The sequence below is a fragment of the Hesperophylax consimilis genome, unplaced genomic scaffold (assembly GCF_061612785.1).
Source record: "Hesperophylax consimilis isolate HC1 unplaced genomic scaffold, BYU_Hcon_1.0 scaffold_33, whole genome shotgun sequence".
NCBI lineage: Eukaryota > Metazoa > Arthropoda > Insecta > Trichoptera > Limnephilidae > Hesperophylax > Hesperophylax consimilis.
This window is the reverse complement of record NW_028301263.1, coordinates 422,756-443,777: the sequence shown is the minus strand read 5'-3', so window position 1 is coordinate 443,777 and position 21,022 is coordinate 422,756. Positions and strand designations below refer to the sequence as shown.

The window sequence follows — 21,022 nt, the reverse complement described above, 5'->3', positions numbered from 1 at the left end:
AAACTCAAGCGATGTTTACGTACGTACTTAGGTTGGCATTAATACATAGACGAATATATTACGCTGGAATATCTTTGCGATTTGCACCGAATAAATTTTCTACAACAACATCGATAAATAATTTAATTACCCAAAATATCAAAGAGTACCTATACCTAGGCATGTAATTTCAAATAGCGGGCGAGTATTGCTAACTGAATTCTTACACAAAATGAATGCGATTTGCGATTAAATAGGAACAAATGGTTCTAGAATTACCAAAATGTAATTCGCAATTTAAATAATGCGGCTCGAATAGGACCAAATGTTGCGGCGTGATTGGACTGTAATTGCGGTATTTGTGATATTGTTTGATTGACTTACCAATATCTCCAAACTGTCGGCATCTTCCACTTTGCTCTGCTTTAATCACCGGTGGGGGTAATTGTTAGTATTGGAGGAGGTCAAGGAAAAGGAATAGTGATATTAGAATTGCGAAATGGTTCAATGCGTTATAGATTGCTGTTCGCGCAATATATATGGGATTGTTAGGTATGCATCCACAGGCTTAATGGACAAGTGTAATGTCAATACCAAATCCTGCAAATGTCCTACCTACCCTTTTACCCATCCCAAAATGTCACCATATTAAAAATATTGTTGCGACACATGTAAAATCTGACAGTGGTGTCAGTTGCTTATCAGAGTTCGGAGTGATAATTAATATCAGACAGGGCGGTTATACATATATTTTGTGAAGTGAAATCAACTAATACTCCTGGAGACGTGTGATAGTCATCAACGGGTGAGTCCATCTTTCCTGCTTTCCAATCTGGGCTTATCTTGTGCTCCAGAAGCCCAGATTTATACCTTTGATTATTGCACTGTCCATCAGGTTTGTCGGATGCATAAATCGTCCCATAATCTATCATTCGGGGTAGTTTGGGACTGGTCCTTTGGGCGTGTGGCATAGGGCTTTAGCTCTGCACCACCTCTAAATATATAGTGGAGTCGCAGCTTCGCGACACCATTTTTGGTTCTTTCGAGCCGGATTACCAACGGGGTATTTAAAATTAACATATTTAAAGTTATAAATAAATATTATTTCCTCTTTATACTTTGTTAATTTGTATGTACTAGGTTGCATTTGTAATTATTGTTGTGTTTAAATTCCTACATACAATTAATCATGGCGACTAGCGATAGTACTCAGGATATTAAAATCAAGTTACTAGAATCGAAGATTAATTTGATGCATAATCGTGTTAATGAATTATATGAGAAAGGGAAAAGTATTGCGGACAGGGAGACGAGAAGTTCGGAGGATTTTGTTAAACAAACGGTTAATATAGCTACATATTATGCACAATTTAATACGTTGTGTGATGAATTTCATACATTTCATAAAAATAAAAAACGAAGCTTTTAAATTAAACATTCACTCAAATGAAAATTTGAATACGTCGCAGAAGATGCAATATCTGATAGGGAAACTCCAAGGAAAGGCGTTATCAGTTTTTGCGGGAATACTTCCGAACGAACAAAATTATTTTTGAAAAATAAAAATAAAAAACATCGCATTGATAAACTCACGGCTCAAGTGGAGCACATTAGCTCGTTTATTCAGGACTTCATGGCGGCTAAAACATACGAAGATAGGAGAAACTTGGATTCCGACGAGGACGCATCATCGGAAGATCAAGAGATACACGTGGAGAGAAATTCACGATCTTCGCTAGGGATGGGATTAGTAAATCCTAATTATGAATTCAAGGAATTAAACCTATCGATGGCGGAAACCACGTGTAAGGAACCTACAGTTCCTAAGGCTGACGCAAACCGCGTAAAGAAAATCGAAGATGTACAACACTTCGGTTCGCCTGAATGGAACGAAGTAAGGTATGGGGAGGTCGTAAGAAAATACCTGGCCAACCCCATGTTCAACCAGTTGGAGGTTAATGGAGAGTTTCTGCATTTGAATAAGGCAGAGCAATACGCGGGGTCACTTGACAAATTTTGCGGGTCACTAAGCCATGCCCTGTTGCAGCAAAATGAGTGCCTCAAGAAATCTCTTCAGGAACTGGTAAACTGGAGTGCAGAGGAAGGCAAGGAATTGTCAGCAGGTTCCCTCTTCAAGAAAGTGGAGTCGCTATTTGCCCCGGATACGCAATATCAGACAGTGACCAAAGATGTCCTGCAGATGGTCTGTGGAAGGAGAGCAAATGCGATCCAGCATCGTAGGGACATAATCCTTAACGAGATAAAGAGCCGCTACGTACGGGAGGCAGTCAAAAATATTCCTCCAGCAGCGGGTTATCTTTTTGAACCAACGAAGCTAGAATCCCAGATTCAGCGGATGGGAGGACTGGATAAATGCTTCCCACATTCAAGCTTCGACCCTCAGCCATCAACCAGCTCGCAGATGCCCAAGAAAGTGCCAGTGAGGAAGCCTTTTCGTGAGAGCAGGCCCTTTCGGAAAAGCAGGACGTTTCGGGACAACAAGCCCTTCCAAGACAACAAAGCCCCCCGCGGAGGGCGATCTAATCAAGATGCAAGAGGTGCGGACAGGAGGGGACCAGCCAAACCAAGAAGGAATTTTGGCAACAAGGATAGGCTATGACTATCCGGAGAAGGCGTTTCAGGGGGGGGCAATTGCAGCACTTTATAAGCAAATGGGAAGAATTAGAAGCACCACCAACACTGCTAACCATGTTGCGAGGGTACAAGCTACCCTTTCGGCAGAAACCCCCTCTAAGTATAGTGGCAGACACGGTAAGCTCAACTTATAAAACCCAAATCACAGACGAAATGACACGACAAATAGACAAAATGAAAAAGGAAAAGATATTGGAATCAGCTTCAATATCGCCTTCCTTTCTGTCACGGATGTTTCTCATACCGAAGCAAGACGGGTCATTTAGGCCGGTCTTCAACCTTCGTCGTTTGAAAAATTTCTTAGCTATTAGCAAATTCAGACTTATTAATGTTAATAAGGTTGCAACATTTATTCATCCAGGCGACTGGATGGTTAAAGTGGACCTTTCTCAAGCCTACTTTCATCTTCCAATTCATGAGAATCATCGCCGTTTTTTGAGACTGATTTTTAATGGAGAACTGCTTCAAATGACATGTTTGCCTTTTGGACTAGCCTCAGCTCCAAAGGTTTTTGCTTCATTTACCAATTGGATAGCGCAAAAATTAAGAGACAAAGGTCTCAGAATAATTGTTTACTTGGATGATTTTTTGATAGTACATCAAAATGAAAATATATTGAAAATGCATACATTCGAAACTATTTCAATGTTACAAACTCTTGGGTGGATAATACAATTCAGTAAATCCACTCTGTGTCCAGTTCAGAAAATTGAATATTTGGGAATTTCATGGAATTCAAGGGACGACTTAAAAGGCCTCCCGCAAACTAAAATAGCGAAAATAACAAATTTACTGAAACAATACATTAATCTAGGAAGGTGGTCACTTGAGCAGGCCCAGAGCCTCTTGGGTACCCTCCATTTTGCTAGTTTCGCCATTCATAGAGGCAGGCTTAACCTTCGCATGTTACAGTGTGCCAGTCGCAAGCTGCCTGCATTCAAACCGAGACGACTCCATCCCATTCCTCGAACAGCGATAGAGGAGCTGAGATGGTGGAGCAGGTCCCTGCAGACGTGGTCACCAATGCATCAAGCAGTGATTCGTCACACCCTCACGACCGACGCCTCGGACTGGGGATGGGGTGCGCAGCTAGACGACCTCAGATTGAGTGGAGCTTGGTCCCAAACACAGCAACCTCTCCACAGCAATGTCAAGGAAATGCTCGCCGTGCTGGCAGCACTTACTCCTCACGGGCCAGAGCTGTCAGACTCGGGTCTCCTGATCCAGTCAGACAACAAATCGGTGGTCGCGTACCTTCGCAACGAAGGCGGCACACGATCCAAGACATTGCTCGAAGCGACTCGTCAAGTCCTTCAGATGACAGACACGTATCGCATTTCACTGTCTGCCCACTACCTACCAGGAAGGTTCAACGAGGTGGCAGATCAACTCTCCAGAAAACGCGAACCTCCGGAGTGGCATCTTTTACCAGCAGCAACAAAATTGATTTTTGCAAAATGGGGGAGACCAACTATAATAATTGGATAATTTGTAGAGCGCCGTTTTTGTGAAATGATTTTTGTATTCGACAAAGAGGCAAGTTTTGTCAACGCTTGGACTCGAGAGTGGGATTTTCCTCTAGCTTGGGTGTTCCCCCCTCCATGCCTCATGCCGAGAGTTCTCGCACACCTCAACCGGGCCAAGGGCCTATACCTGATTGTAGCCCCGAGATGGAAGAAAGTATTCTGGAGACCAGACTTGAAAAGTCGAGCGACGAGCCCTCCTTTCACCATAATGAACCTGACAGAAGTGCTGATAGACACCAGAACCTTGAAACCCCCTCCACAAGTAGAGGATTTTATTTTGGAGGTGTGGAAGTGCCGGGGTGGAGTCAGTCATTAACAGATTGGTCGGACAAACAGAAAGAATTTTTAAAGTCAGGTTGGAGAGAATCCACACTTAAAACATATAAACCGGCATGGCTTAGGTGGCAAAAGTGGGCATTAAATCACGGGGTAAACCCGAATGTCCCTACAGGAAGTAACCTGGCAAGATTTTTAACAGATCTTAGTTTAGAAGACAATTTCTCTCCCAGCACAATTCGACTCCATAAATCGGTAGTAACAACTTTCAGTAGCCCGGAAGAAGGAAACCTAAGCTCACACCCTCTAGTCAGACAAGTTCTCAAAGCCGCAGCATTAAGGCATCCTAAACTGTCTAAGCCTCCTATCTGGGATCCCAGAATGGTGTTGACCTGGTTAGAAGCTAACCCACCCAAAAAGTTGAGTCTCTTTGAAGTCTCGAGAAGGGCAGCGACTTTACTTTTGTTAGCTTCGGGACGAAGAGTGCATGACCTGACCTTGTTACAGTGTTCGCCAGACAAACTATCCATAAATGAGGAAGGGGTCTCGTTATGGCCAGTTTTCGGATCCAAAACTGACTCTGCTACATACCAACAGTCAGGTTGGAGGTTGAGAAACGGAAATCAGCCAAATATAGACGCAGCATACTGGATTAAGAAACTGAAACGGAGGGAAACAAAGCAGAATTTAACAGAACTCTTCATCACTACATCGGGAGCAGTTAAGGCAGCTTCAAGAACAGTCATCGCCCGTTGGGTCAAAACAATTCTAGAAGAAGCTAAGATCGCAGCTGCCCCGGGAAGTGTACGGGCAGCAGTGGCGTCACTTAACTGGCTGGGTAATTTTAGATTGGATGACATCCTGGCTCGAGGGAACTGGAGGAGCCGGGACACCTTTGCCAAATTCTACAGAAGGGAAGTTAACACTCCCCTAGAGGTAAATAGGGCATTGTCTGTAGCCTCCCTATTCCACCCACTGTAACACGTGAGTAGGTATTCCAGTTTTTTGACGTATTATAATAGTATCACATTAGCGTTAGTGGTCACCAGTCGATAACAAACAGATCTCAATAAAGGTTTTAAATGACGGTTCAGGCTACATAATAAAATAGTTTTACCTACCAATAAAACTTATATTATGTACCTAACCTCATTTAAAACCTAGGCAATCACTGCCTGGTGAGAACTAATGAGAAAGAATGCCGTAAACAAAAGTCGCATAGGGGACGCTTTACTTTTGTGTAGCATCTGGTGACCACTTGTCCAACACAAGGTGCTGAAAAAGAGCGGGAAAGTGCCACGCGAAAGGGAATTTGAGAATGCTTCTCTCAATAAAGGTTTTAAATGAGGTTAGGTACATAATATAAGTTTTATTGGTAGGTAAAACAATTTTATTATGTAGGTACCTAACCTCATTTAAAACCTTTATTGAGAGAAGCATTCTCAAATTCCCTTTCGCGTGGCACTTTCCCGCTCTTTTTCAGCACCTTGTGTTGGTCAAGTGGTCACCAGATGCTTTTTTTTTTTCTTTTTTTTTATATTTACTCCACACAGGAGGCCCTGAAGAAAATAATTTCCCTCGGGGCCTATGTCATCTTTGGGGATGCTGTGTGGAGGGTCTTTTTTGGAGAGGAAGGAGTGAACATGGGTCTTGAAGAGTCCCATGTTGTAGGAGGGAGGAAACACAGAGTAAAGCGTCCCCTATGCGACTTTTGTTTACGGCATTCTTTCTCATTAGTTCTCACCAGGCAGTGATTGCCTAGGTTTTAAATGAGGTTAGGTACATAATATAAGTTTTATTGGTAGGTAAAACTATTTTATTATGTAGCCTGAACCGTCATTTAAAACCTTTATTGAGATCTGTTTGTTATCGACTGGTGACCACTAACGCTAATGTGATACTATTATAATACGTCAAAAAACTGGAATACCTACTCACGTGTTACAGTGGGTGGAATAGGGAGGCTACAGACAATGCCCTATTTACCTCTAGGGGAGTGTTAACTTCCCTTCTGTAGAATTTGGCAAAGGTGTCCCGGCTCCTCCAGTTCCCTCGAGCCAGGATGTCATCCAATCTAAAATTACCCAGCCAGTTAAGTGACGCCACTGCTGCCCGTACACTTCCCGGGGCAGCTGCGATCTTAGCTTCTTCTAGAATTGTTTTGACCCAACGGGCGATGACTGTTCTTGAAGCTGCCTTAACTGCTCCCGATGTAGTGATGAAGAGTTCTGTTAAATTCTGCTTTGTTTCCCTCCGTTTCAGTTTCTTAATCCAGTATGCTGCGTCTATATTTGGCTGATTTCCGTTTCTCAACCTCCAACCTGACTGTTGGTATGTAGCAGAGTCAGTTTTGGATCCGAAAACTGGCCATAACGAGACCCCTTCCTCATTTATGGATAGTTTGTCTGGCGAACACTGTAACAAGGTCAGGTCATGCACTCTTCGTCCCGAAGCTAACAAAAGTAAAGTCGCTGCCCTTCTCGAGACTTCAAAGAGACTCAACTTTTTGGGTGGGTTAGCTTCTAACCAGGTCAACACCATTCTGGGATCCCAGATAGGAGGCTTAGACAGTTTAGGATGCCTTAATGCTGCGGCTTTGAGAACTTGTCTGACTAGAGGGTGTGAGCTTAGGTTTCCTTCTTCCGGGCTACTGAAAGTTGTTACTACCGATTTATGGAGTCGAATTGTGCTGGGAGAGAAATTGTCTTCTAAACTAAGATCTGTTAAAAATCTTGCCAGGTTACTTCCTGTAGGGACATTCGGGTTTACCCCGTGATTTAATGCCCACTTTTGCCACCTAAGCCATGCCGGTTTATATGTTTTAAGTGTGGATTCTCTCCAACCTGACTTTAAAAATTCTTTCTGTTTGTCCGACCAATCTGTTAATGACTGACTCCACCCCGGCACTTCCACACCTCCAAAATAAAATCCTCTACTTGTGGAGGGGGTTTCAAGGTTCTGGTGTCTATCAGCACTTCTGTCAGGTTCATTATGGTGAAAGGAGGGCTCGTCGCTCGACTTTTCAAGTCTGGTCTCCAGAATACTTTCTTCCATCTCGGGGCTACAATCAGGTATAGGCCCTTGGCCCGGTTGAGGTGTGCGAGAACTCTCGGCATGAGGCATGGAGGGGGGAACACCCAAGCTAGAGGAAAATCCCACTCTCGAGTCCAAGCGTTGACAAAACTTGCCTCTTTGTCGAATACAAAAATCATTTCACAAAAACGGCGCTCTACAAATTATCCAATTATTATAGTTGGTCTCCCCCATTTTGCAAAAATCAATTTTGTTGCTGCTGGTAAAAGATGCCACTCCGGAGGTTCGCGTTTTCTGGAGAGTTGATCTGCCACCTCGTTGAACCTTCCTGGTAGGTAGTGGGCAGACAGTGAAATGCGATACGTGTCTGTCATCTGAAGGACTTGACGAGTCGCTTCGAGCAATGTCTTGGATCGTGTGCCGCCTTCGTTGCGAAGGTACGCGACCACCGATTTGTTGTCTGACTGGATCAGGAGACCCGAGTCTGACAGCTCTGGCCCGTGAGGAGTAAGTGCTGCCAGCACGGCGAGCATTTCCTTGACATTGCTGTGGAGAGGTTGCTGTGTTTGGGACCAAGCTCCACTCAATCTGAGGTCGTCTAGCTGCGCACCCCATCCCCAGTCCGAGGCGTCGGTCGTGAGGGTGTGACGAATCACTGCTTGATGCATTGGTGACCACGTCTGCAGGGACCTGCTCCACCATCTCAGCTCCTCTATCGCTGTTCGAGGAATGGGATGGAGTCGTCTCGGTTTGAATGCAGGCAGCTTGCGACTGGCACACTGTAACATGCGAAGGTTAAGCCTGCCTCTATGAATGGCGAAACTAGCAAAATGGAGGGTACCCAAGAGGCTCTGGGCCTGCTCAAGTGACCACCTTCCTAGATTAATGTATTGTTTCAGTAAATTTGTTATTTTCGCTATTTTAGTTTGCGGGAGGCCTTTTAAGTCGTCCCTTGAATTCCATGAAATTCCCAAATATTCAATTTTCTGAACTGGACACAGAGTGGATTTACTGAATTGTATTATCCACCCAAGAGTTTGTAACATTGAAATAGTTTCGAATGTATGCATTTTCAATATATTTTCATTTTGATGTACTATCAAAAAATCATCCAAGTAAACAATTATTCTGAGACCTTTGTCTCTTAATTTTTGCGCTATCCAATTGGTAAATGAAGCAAAAACCTTTGGAGCTGAGGCTAGTCCAAAAGGCAAACATGTCATTTGAAGCAGTTCTCCATTAAAAATCAGTCTCAAAAAACGGCGATGATTCTCATGAATTGGAAGATGAAAGTAGGCTTGAGAAAGGTCCACTTTAACCATCCAGTCGCCTGGTTGAATAAATGTTGCAACCTTATTAACATTAATAAGTCTGAATTTGCTAAAAGCTAAGAAATTTTTCAAACGACGAAGGTTGAAGACCGGCCTAAATGACCCGTCTTGCTTCGGTATGAGAAACATCCGTGACAGAAAGGAAGGCGATATTGAAGCTGATTCCAATATCTTTTCCTTTTTCATTTTGTCTATTTGTCGTGTCATTTCGTCTGTGATTTGGGTTTTATAAGTTGAGCTTACCGTGTCTGCCACTATACTTAGAGGGGGTTTCTGCCGAAAGGGTAGCTTGTACCCTCGCAACATGGTTAGCAGTGTTGGTGGTGCTTCTAATTCTTCCCATTTGCTTATAAAGTGCTGCAATTGCCCCCCCCTGAAACGCCTTCTCCGGATAGTCATAGCCTATCCTTGTTGCCAAAATTCCTTCTTGGTTTGGCTGGTCCCCTCCTGTCCGCACCTCTTGCATCTTGATTAGATCGCCCTCCGCGGGGGGCTTTGTTGTCTTGGAAGGGCTTGTTGTCCCGAAACGTCCTGCTTTCCCGAAAGGGCCTGCTCTCACGAAAAGGCTTCCTCACTGGCACTTTCTTGGGCATCTGCGAGCTGGTTGATGGCTGAGGGTCGAAGCTTGAATGTGGGAAGCATTTATCCAGTCCTCCCATCCGCTGAATCTGGGATTCTAGCTTCATTGGTTCAAAAAGATAACCCGCTGCTGGAGGAATATTTTTGACTGCCTCCCGTACGTAGCGGCTCTTTATCTCGTTAAGGATTGCGTCCCTACGATGCTGGATCGCATTTGCTCTCCTTCCACAGACCATCTGCAGGACATCTTTGGTCACTGTCTGATATTGCGTATCCGGGGCAAATAGCGACTCCACTTTCTTGAAGAGGGAACCTGCTGACAATTCCTTGCCTTCCTCTGCACTCCAGTTTACCAGTTCCTGAAGAGATTTCTTGAGGCACTCATTTTGCTGCAACAGGGCATGGCTTAGTGACCCGCAAAATTTGTCAAGTGACCCCGCGTATTGCTCTGCCTTATTCAAATGCAGAAACTCTCCATTAACCTCCAACTGGTTGAACATGGGGTTGGCCAGGTATTTTCTTACGACCTCCCCATACCTTACTTCGTTCCATTCAGGCGAACCGAAGTGTTGTACATCTTCGATTTTCTTTACGCGGTTTGCGTCAGCCTTAGGAACTGTAGGTTCCTTACACGTGGTTTCCGCCATCGATAGGTTTAATTCCTTGAATTCATAATTAGGATTTACTAATCCCATCCCTAGCGAAGATCGTGAATTTCTCTCCACGTGTATCTCTTGATCTTCCGATGATGCGTCCTCGTCGGAATCCAAGTTTCTCCTATCTTCGTATGTTTTAGCCGCCATGAAGTCCTGAATAAACGAGCTAATGTGCTCCACTTGAGCCGTGAGTTTATCAATGCGATGTTTTTTCGTAGATTTGGTCGATTTCGGCAACTTTCGTTTCGGCTCATTTTGTTTTGGCAAAATGATCTTGTTAACTTCTTCTACCGTCATCTCTACCGAATCGGATGATGACATCTCGGAGCCACTCATTGTTAAATTGGACAAGAAACCAAAACACAAAACACAAGGTACACAAAACACAATGTAATGTAAACATAAATGAACCACTCACTAGATCAATATCTTTGGGTTTTTAGTACTGAGCCCATGGGTCCTAATGTTTGCCATAGATAAAAGTCTGTAACTGAAAAATATACGTCACTACTACACATACTCACCATCGACTAGGATAGAAACTATAAAAAAGGCGTAACCATAGACTATATAATTCTCATTCGGAGCCAACCCATTGGCTAGCCTAAAATCGGCCAATGACAGCGGCCTATAAACATGCATGAAGTTCGTATTGGTTTGTGGAAAATATACGTCACAAGTCACCCATAGAGATTACCGTGTCTTTTTTTCTGACCCACTTTTTTCTCGGAGTTATACCCCCCTGAATGTAAATAAACAAACACAAAATGGCCGACGAACTGACGAACTTTTCCGTCGTGTTCTCCACGTGTTTTATCCGTTTTTAAACAGTTAAATTTTTTTTCTGTTTTAAAAAATACTTCGAACAGCCTCGCTGTTATAATATAATGTATTATCTTGAAAAAATTATACACTTAAAATAATTATATACGGGAAAAATCGTTATAAATTCGGAGCTACTTCGCAACGACAACGCCAGCGACGGAATTTAAAACGCTAATGAGAAAGAATGCCGCCTAAATGAACCTACACCTAGATCGTCATCTTCGTGCTTTTAGTACTGAACATATTTCGTCCGACGGATTTTTTTGGAACTAAGAGAAAAAGAAAGAGAAGGGTGGAGAATGGCATGAGAAGGGAATAGTTGTCACGACGTCACAAACCATCGACCAAAGATAGAGGAAAGTAAAAAAAAAAAAAACGGTACTACCATAGACAATATAAATACGGTCCCAATTTATTAGCCAAAAATATTATTTAAAAATGAAAAACTCGTAATTGCATGAATTATTTTATTATTCAAACACAGATAACACAAAAAAGGGACATACAAGCTTGTGGAAACACAAAACACATTTTAAATGACAATAAAATGTTAACACACCAAAACAGAATATTAGAATATTATTTCATTTAGAGAAAAATAAAACAGTTGTATATAGAAGCGTATGAAGGTATACGCTTCTACGTCCATTTTGGCAGCAATGAGCCCGCTGCTGGGTTCAGGGAAGAAATCTGAAATAAATAAACATCACATTACTCAAACAAAACATAGAATATTATATCTGTAATTCAGTTGCTGGCTTTGAAGAAATAATAATTCTATTGAATGAATATCTTTATCATAATAACGACTCAAATCAACGTCTATTATTTCATTCTATCTCTCTAATAATAAATAAAGTTAATGATAAGTTACATTAGAAACATTGAACAAACAGAGGGAGATTCGCACCTGCATTTTGTTTAACATCCCGCGTCCCTTGTGCACCAGGTAAATCCCGATATATTCCGATATCTGGAAGATTAAGGGTCGGCAAAGCATCTTTTTTCAACGAGCCACAAGTCGTTTTTAATTTTTTTGCAAAATGCGAACTACAAACATGTGCATAATTTGCCAAAATCGGGTAATAAATATAATCTATTCTGCCAATTCTCCACGCCCATTCCCGAAACAGACTCTCGTTATTGTCGTGTCGCACTGAAACAACATCCTCACAGCTTTCGACACTACAGCGAAATTAGCGAGGCATTTTAACAAATCTACTTTCACTTTTCACAAATATTTACGTCGGCGAAGAACCATGAACATAACCATAAACATGTGGTGTTTTGACTTTTGTTACCACAGATTTCCCATTTTATACAACTCAGTTCTTCTATGGCGTTCAAAGTGTTCCTATTGGATATTGGCATTTTAAATATTGCTATGACGTCACCAAACCGCCACCATTCTAGGACCAAAATTTAGGTCGGAGTCGACCCCCCCTGGAATGCCGTAAACAAAAGTCGCATAGGGGACGCTTTACTTTTGTGTAGCATCTGGTGACCACTTGTCCAACGCAAGGTGCTGAAAAAGAGCGGGAAAGTGCCACGCGAAAGGGAATTTGAGAATGCTTCTCTCAATAAAGGTTTTAAATGACGGTTCAGGCTACATAATACTATTTTTGTAGGATAATAACATTGGTTGACTCTGGCAATACTGACTGGTCAATTAGACAGTATAAATTATATTAGAGTAGGTAGAACCTCTCTTACATCCAAACTGTTACCTAGTCAAGACGTCTCCGCAATCCTTATATTTGGTCTATAAAATTATCCATATAACTATATATTTGGTCTATATAATTATCCATATAACTATATAATTATCCATATCGAAGTATAATTGGAGCTACCTGATCATCCACACACAGAATACAGTAATATAACAATTTTACACTGTATTCCTAATATACATTATGTAGGAAAATGGCCCCTTGTGGAATTTTTTATGCTCTTTTAAAATTAATGGATCTCATAATATATATGTATAATATATATTTATAATATATATCTCATAATATATGTACCGGACAGCAGGCGGATGGACATAATTATTAAAATAATTAAGGAAATGAATATTTACTGTTATCACGCATCTAACGACGCCGAATCCCTTTTGAAGCTTATCACCGGACACGTATCATGTGTCAAATGGGATCCGTAGTAATTAAAATTTGGTTATTTTTCTTGGTTCCTTAATGCTCTCATGCATCCTGTTTAGAGATAAGAATATTTGATGTACATTAACACGTGTTCAATTCGAACTCAATAAATATGCAAACAACTGGCCCAAGCAGTCAGTTGTCCGACGACATTCGCAAGTTGTGTTTCTTTGAAAATCCTTACCTAAGGTACCCCCGAGAGGAAACCGGCATTTACAGTCGATGTCACTGGCGTAGGTGTCCAGTACATTTATGGTCCTTCGAGCCGGATTTTCCTCAGATATCAAGAAACATGACACCGTCACTGCGCTCCTGGAAAGGCGCCGAAGCACCTGCTTCCAGGAGAGGATTAGTGCCGGCACCCGAAGACAGCGGTAACTCGCGCTCTACTCGGGAAATAGTTAGAGCACTACAAGAGGAAAATTGGCGCTTACAACGCCAATTAGAAGAAGTAAGAGTACTACAGGAGGAGAACTGGCGCTTAGAACGTCAATTAGAAGAGGGTTGGCGCTTACAACGCCAATTAGAAGAGGATTGGCGCTTACAACGTCAACTAGAAGAAGATGGGCGCCTACAGCGTCTACAAGAAGAAGAGACTGCACGGCATTTGGATGCACTGATTGCAGATTTCCAGGGTGGCTGGAAGTCCACCCTCACAATATTGGCTGAGGATAACCTGCAGACTTTGTTCTCACCTCAGCATATTACGCCAGATGGATCCACGGCTGTGATGGACATTCCACAGTTACCGTCATCTTCTGAGCAGATGCTTCATAAAAATGAAGAAAATGAAAATGCACAGGGTGCAACTCGTCAGGGTGGCTGGAAGTCCACCCTCACACTACTGCCTGAGGATATACCGGAGATACCGTTCCCGCCTCAGGATCCGCCAGAGGATTCCACGGCTGTGATAGAAAAGCCACAGCTAACGTTAACCCCTGTGCGGCAGCTTCATAAAAATGAAGAAAATGGAGATGCACAGAGTGCAACTCGTCAGGGTGGCTGGAAGTCCACCCTCACACTACTGCCTGAGGATATACCGGAGACAACCTTTGTGCAGCATCTTCATAAAAATGAAGAATATTACGAAACATTGTCGCTAAGTAATGTTGACGAAAAGAAACGACTCGCAAGGAAAGGGGTCGACAACCAGGCACATGATGCCGCATTATCATCCGGAGGCGTATGGAGTCCCGGAAACACCATTCACGAGGACGATTCAAGATTTGTGAAAAATGTGAAATCTTTGAAAAATGTGAAATTTATGAATCTGCCGAGTTACATTTATCAGCAAATTAATGTACGTGAAATCGGAACACTAGCGGCACAAGAAGTGTATCCACTAAAAATATTAATCGAACGAGATAATGGTGACAGCTTTGTTACACGAGAAAACAATGAAGATAATGTTTATGTTGCGCCCATCACAGCGCTCCAATGGAGAGAATCAACTCGGTTCCTAGATACGGGACAAAGAATTGCCGTTGCTGCAAACATGAAAGAAATATTTCTCCAGGTGGAAATGAAAACAGAATACCAGAAAAGGTTATTTCTGCCGGGGGAGAATCACCTGGAAGAACCGTGCACATATAATATGACGAAATCGAAGTTTATTGGCGCGCAATACGGAAGAAGTAAATATCCTGACGCCATTGCAGATACTGAGAGAATCATTTGTATTTTCCACTACTTCGTCTCCAAAAATACTGGTGAAGTTATACAAATGGCACGAGAGTGGAAATCGTTTAAGAAAAAGGTTGTTGCTGTACAAGCTGCTAACATTATCCTCTGAGCCGAGGAATAAAACTACACAGAGCGTAATTGAAATAAAGATTGGAATAAATAATAAGGAACCAGATAAGGTTCAGACAAACTCAATAAGAAGAGTCATTTGAGTTTTTAATAACAATAACACTGACTCAGTAATAACAATAACACTGACGAACTTGAACTACAAACGAAAGAATTGTTTATTATAAACAAATACCTCACATGTAAACACTTGACATGTGGGTCACATAACCGAAGGCCGCCCTTTACTTAACAGGCGATTCGTTCATTCATTCTGCTGAAATATGAAAGCTGATTACTTTAACGATCACTTCATGCCGTCAAAAGATACGGATTTTTAATTGAAATTGAAGACAACATAGCAGTACCTCTCAACGTCAGAAACTTCAACGAATATCTACACTTGGAAGATACCAACACACCTTCTGTGAAAACCAACGTGTTCAACCCCTTAAGAAGATACCTTGCTGTCCGAGGAAACTAATTGGTGAAAAATACTTTTTCACGTTGGGGGTGTACCGGACAGCAGGCGGATGGACATAATTATTAAAATAATTAAGGAAATGAATATTTACTGTTATCACGCATCTAACGACGCCGAATCCCTTTTAAAGCTTATCACCGGACACGTATCATGTGTCAAATGGGATCCGTAGTAATTAAAATTTGGTTATTTTTCTTGGTTCCTTAACTCTTTGCACGCGGCCGTATCAACTGTTGTTACGGCAAAAAGTCTATACTCACACGCGGCTGTATCAACAGTTGATACGGCAACTTTGACGGCCGATATTCCCGCTCTCTTTCGTTATAAATGTATTTCTTTCTCACTTGGACATTTGTAGAACCATCACGATGCTGACATCTACAAGAATTTCTCAAAAATAAAATTGTATTTCATAAAAAAAGATCGATAACCAAGTGCGCCTCTTCGCGCCTTTTAGTCCTTTAGTTTACATTTTTGCCAACGGATGGCGTTAGTACTAGTTTGTCATTCACAACTTTTCATAACTAAGGATGATAAGTGATCATGGTGTCCCACTTGTGTCTATAAACACAGTGGCCTAAGTACACACACACCGAGAGTGGTTTATTTATGACGCCGAGTGAATGGCGGGACCACATTCAAAAGATACGGTACGTCTTTGTATGAAATTTTATGTTTTTGTTTTTATAAACATCTAAGAGTGTTGACACACGAGGATTTGTTTTCATATTGTGGAGAATAATCTGTTCTGTCTATATAGTCCAATAAATCATGCCAGAATGCTATAATTTGACATTTAATTGCATGGATAGGTATTTGAAAATATGTACCGCGTACGGGTATAGATAAAACGGAGCAAATTAACGCGTTTAAAAGGTTAATGCTCTCATGCATCCTGTTTAGAGATAAGAATATTTGATGTACATTAACACGTGTTCAATTCGAACTCAATAAATATGCAAACAACTGGCCCAAGCAGTCAGTTGTCCGACGACATTCGCAAGTTGTGTTTCTTTGAAAATCCTTACCTAAGGTACCCCCGAGAGGAAACCGGCATTTACAGTCGATGTCACTGGCGTAGGTGTCCAGTACAATATATATGTATCATGGTTAAGTACTCTCTATAAGTTGTTGTAACCTAAAAATGGTCACAAACAAACACGGTTGCTGTCACAAAACAAATTTCCAAGTGAAAGATACTCTCAGTGACGCCCAGGTGAAAGACCATAATTTGTAACCAGATTTCAAGGTTAAGGGCACGCTGCGCTCCATTGTGACGGGATATAATCCCACAATAGGAAACATGATGATAAAATGTAGTAATAAAAGAGTTATGAATTACAACGTATTTTTATTTCTACAGCGTACAAAACCAGAGCAAACTAGAGATCTCTAAATATTCATGATTGAATTTAATCTTAGGGCGTGTGCGTCGGACCGAAGGCCTTCCGCATCGGACTTTTTTAATAATAGGTAGCAATGTTAAATGGTGTGACTAGAAAAGTGAATTAAGAATAAGTAACATGAAACGTGTGTGTGTGTGACAAAAGTATTCTGACCTGTTATAAAGATTGGAGGGCGCCAAACATCATTTTACATGACGTTAAATTTAGATGAGAAAGCAATGACCAGCAAGACGAATTATAATATGTTGCGTCATTGTTCCCCAAAAGATCGATGTCTCGAATGTTCGTCCAATGTCGTTTGTCGCGTTCGCTGCGTCTTCCGGGATTGCGTCTACAGCCGGCGGCATAAATATACCACTCTCTAGATCGATATCTTCCGGCTTTTTGTATCCAACAGAATTATACAGTACTTAACCACAGATATACAAGCAGTACCTACCGTGCGGAGCAGAGCAGTAGACAAGGTAGAAGAAACTCAAGGCCATTTAAAAAAAGATGCGACCATAGACAACATAATTGCTCTCAGCCTACTTTATTCACTCACTAGCCCAAAAAAACTATTATAAAAATAAAAATGTCCTTGAAGCAGAAAAATGTCGAAATGTTTTCCAAGGGCAAGGTTCATCTGACTAAGAAAATAAACTTTTACAGTGCATTTCCTTAAGATGAAACTTGTTAATCTGAGAAGAAGACACCCAAAATGACAAGAAATTTGCAAAAACACTGAAGAAAATTTCCAAAACATGATTGTCCGACAGTACGACGAAAAATTCCGACATTTTTCAGCCTCATGAACTCATGGTTACATATGTTTAAAAATCTTTAATTTCACCAAAACAATAAGATAATACAGGATAACACTAATCAATAACATGAATAAGTTTATCGATATAATAAATAACATTTATACGTTGTGGAGGAAGACATATGTCAAGTATCAAGCATTGTTCAAAAAACCGAACGAATAACCTAAAACTGTTAATTCACTTTAAACTTGAACTTACGTAGGTAGGTTGAATATAATATGTTTATAACTCGCTCACACTATACTGGCTTATATTGTATTTTTATCACGAACAACTTTAACACGCAATATTTTCGACGGAAATGATAGTATTTCGGCAGCAAATGACAACCCGCGTGTATAAATAAACCACTGTCATTTTGTTTGAATGATTTGAAAACTGTCAAACGGCATAATTCCGTCATCTCTTTCTGTTACACGAGTCATTATGGTAGAGAGCGAGAGATCAAACCAATCCTTCTGTTCTCACCAATGAGATCTGAGCTTTTAGCCATATTATTCGTTTTCTATAAGAATTTTGAGGTGGGCGTGGCGGTTTCAAATGAGTTTCATGGCCAAAGCTTAGTTAAATGCCCCTGGCCGGCGGGAGCCGTAATGGTACTGGCCGCTCGGCCCGCTCGAGTTGCCGTCTCACCTCGGGTGCGCCTGTTCTCACATTGCTGGAGGATTGGGGGCGGAGCTACGAAGTTTGCCGAGTGAACACGAAGGCTCAAAGCGGCTCGGAACTACGAAGTTTGCCGAGTGTACACGAAGGCTGGCAACAATCAACTTGATTTTGAATAATTTGTTTGAAGTCTTGAAGTTTGACTGTGGTTTGACGTTCGAAAATCTCTCAAGTATGAGGGAGATTTTGAGTTGAAAGAAACGAAACATGGAGGTCGTTATTAGTAAATATTTACAAGACATAATCAACCCTACGGACATTTTTTTTTAACCTAACCTAACCTAACCTTCTACTTCCTGGTTACGAAACCATTACTAGGATAGGTTATTGTACTTTTTATTACTAACCTCCAACTTACCTAGCTCTGGTAGTTTGTATTGATATTTGAAGCTTATGTTTGTATTATTTAAGCTTTCTGCCAGAAGCCTGACCTCACAATTGTTATTTAATCTTATATATTCTAGGTTTTCCGAATAAAATCACAAAGTAGAAGAAATTTGTGTTTAATCCGTGACCCATCCTGATATTCCTTTACGATAGGCCTACTTCACTAGTAACTCTTAAGATCATTTAAACTTGAATGCACTTCTTGTATTTTTATGACAAAGTGCCTTCTTCGATGTAATTGTTATGTTGTCTTATGGAGAAATAACAACCAACCAAGAAAGCCAAGTTCTTATTGTCACAGGTTTAAATTTGCCGGGCAGATATGAAGTGAAGTTCGGATTTCGTAGCTCCGCCCCCAATCCTCCAGCAATGTGAGAACAGGCGCACCCTCTCACCTCTTCTTGCCAGAATTCAGTGTTTCCATACTCCGAATAATCTTGAAATGTAGCGGGTAGTAAAGAACTGCTACAATGCCCCCTCAGCCAAAAGACTTATGCCTATAAGTCTGAGGTTCGTCTGACACCTCGTGGCCAACAGGCCTTGAAACCACTCCTGCAGTAGAAATCAGTAGTTGCGTAAGAGGAGGGCAGCAAGGGGCTTCAAAAATGACGACACGAGTTTCCGACGTCTATGTGGTGGAGCACCTCAGGTTCCAAGTTGTCCAAACAGGGCCCGTCCATTTCAGTTTCAGAAGTTGCCAGAGAAGGACAGCAAAGACGGACAGCATACTAAGATGATAAGTGATACTTCAGTCGCACCAGCACGAAAATGAAGAAGAAGCAAAGCAATCCAGATGATCCTGATGAGCGCATCATGTAGTACGTTGAGGGAAGATGATGATTGACTTGTTCAGTAGCACAGCACGGAGATGAAGAAGAAGCAGAGCAATCCAGATGATCCTGATGAGCTCATTATGTAGTAGGATGAGCGGAAGCAGAAGAAGTCTTCGTGAGAATGTTGGATGTCTAGCCTACCCGAACTGGTCATTGATTAAAGAAGCTAAAATTTATTAAAATAGCAAGCCCTTTTCAAGGAAAGAAGGTGCACACCTTACAAGCAAGAATTATAATATATTTACTAATTGAAAAAGGTGAAGCTCAAGTTGAAAACCTGAATAAAAACTCTAACAAACTGTTTTGTACTAAAAGTGACAGTTGTACATAGGCGAGGTAACCAACAATGAAAAATAAATTCCAAGGCCCAAAAAAAAATATAATAGTGAAACGTCATGATGACAAATGCAATTATGTAGCATAGGCTTTATTTAAAACCTATAAAGTGAGATAAACATTACCATTTTGCAGCCAAATCGACGTTTCTTACCAAGTTCGTGTGTAATTCTTAGTTTAAATCTCCCGCCAATGTCACCTGCTAGTTCCTAATGCATCCTTCAGGCGGCGTTAGTAGTGGGGACGCCATCAATGATGCTATAATTTCATGTTTCATTAGCATTTATTTTGCGAAGGTCAAACACGTTTGGTTTGTTTACAAACATCAAATACCGTAAAATAACCTGTTTTTCAGTATTTGCGCAAAATTAACATTTTTTTTTCGAGGTTATTAACAGTGTGACTGTTCGAACTCCGTAAAATTGCGATTTATTAGAGTTTCGTGTGTTTTTGTTTGGTGTTTTTTTGTGGTTTCTTTGTGTTTTCTTGATTATGTCGGATTCCGAACGTTCCGAGAGCGGGGAAGCCGAATTTTCGAGGGCGGAAGTCATGAAGGTGATCCACACGGACACGCGGGGCAAGCGTTCGAGGGTCTGCGCGGAAGACAAAGCCAAGAGGCAGAGGGTTGGTGAATTAGCTCCCGCCGACCCTCGAATTGACCTGTTAACACAGCAGATGTCCCAGATGCAGGAAATGTTGCGTCTGCTGCTAGAGAAGCGTTCGGAGGCTCCCGTCCGTGGCGCCTTAGACGACGATGACGATGACGAGGACAGCATCTCCCTGGACACCCCTGCGTCGCTTCGGGAGGAATTGGCAGGAGATTTGGGAATGGGACTCATCCATCCGAATAAGCCGTCTCGCGACTTGGATCTCGGGGAGTGGACAACTGACCTAAAGCAGCCGAAGATACCATCGGCCGACCCAGGGAGGGTGAAAAAAGTGGAGCTCCTTCAGCATCTGGGGACGGCCAACTGGAACAATGTCCGCTACCTCGAGATCCAGAAGTCGTATGCCGCAACCCCTCTCTTCTCAATGTTGGCATTGAACCCTGAATTGAAGCGCCAAGCTCAGGAGGAATCGGCCAGTACGTCAACGGACTCCTTCTGCGGCTCCCTGTCCAATGCTCTTTCCCTGCAGGCTGATCTCCTGAAGGCCTCCTTGCAGGAGCTGGTCAACTGGAGTGCGGAACCGGGCACGAAGCTGAGCACTTCCACTCTTTTCGAGAAGGTGCAGTCTCTCTTCGCGGCGGGGTCTGAGTCCCAGAAGGTGTCCAAAGACATCATGCAGATGGTCT

General features: G+C 42.0%; 2 protein-coding genes across 2 annotated transcripts; one reads left to right on the top strand and one right to left on the bottom strand.

Moving 5' to 3' along the window:
* Nucleotides 1-2,686: 2,686 nt before the first annotated feature.
* Nucleotides 2,687-4,122, top strand: LOC149409203 (uncharacterized). The gene is made up of 2 exons (XM_089650039.1): nucleotides 2,687-2,751; nucleotides 3,547-4,122. Exons 1-2 carry the CDS (start codon nucleotides 2,689-2,691, stop codon nucleotides 4,120-4,122), a joined length of 639 nt encoding a protein of 212 aa, XP_089506165.1. The 5' UTR covers nucleotides 2,687-2,688.
* Nucleotides 4,123-7,672: 3,550 nt separating this feature from the next.
* Nucleotides 7,673-9,108, bottom strand: LOC149409202 (uncharacterized). The gene is made up of 2 exons (XM_089650038.1): nucleotides 9,044-9,108; nucleotides 7,673-8,248 (listed from the first exon to the last, which is right to left on the bottom strand). The coding sequence occupies exons 1-2, from the start codon at nucleotides 9,104-9,106 to the stop codon at nucleotides 7,673-7,675; spliced, it is 639 nt and encodes a 212-aa protein (XP_089506164.1). The 5' UTR covers nucleotides 9,107-9,108.
* Nucleotides 9,109-21,022: the final 11,914 nt, after the last annotated feature.

What these genes read in the sequence shown, in the direction of transcription:
- LOC149409203 (XM_089650039.1), top strand. Translation starts at nt 2,689, where the DNA reads ATGTTGCGAGGGTACAAGCTACCCTTTCGGCAGAAACCCCCTCTAAGT. An exon ending in TAAGTATAGTGGCAGACACG is followed by an intron (nt 2,752 to 3,546) that starts GTAAGCTCAACT and finishes CGCATGTTACAG; the next exon opens with TGTGCCAGTCGCAAGCTGCC.
- LOC149409202 (XM_089650038.1), bottom strand. Translation starts at nt 9,106, where the DNA reads ATGTTGCGAGGGTACAAGCTACCCTTTCGGCAGAAACCCCCTCTAAGT. An exon ending in TAAGTATAGTGGCAGACACG is followed by an intron (nt 8,249 to 9,043) that starts GTAAGCTCAACT and finishes CGCATGTTACAG; the next exon opens with TGTGCCAGTCGCAAGCTGCC.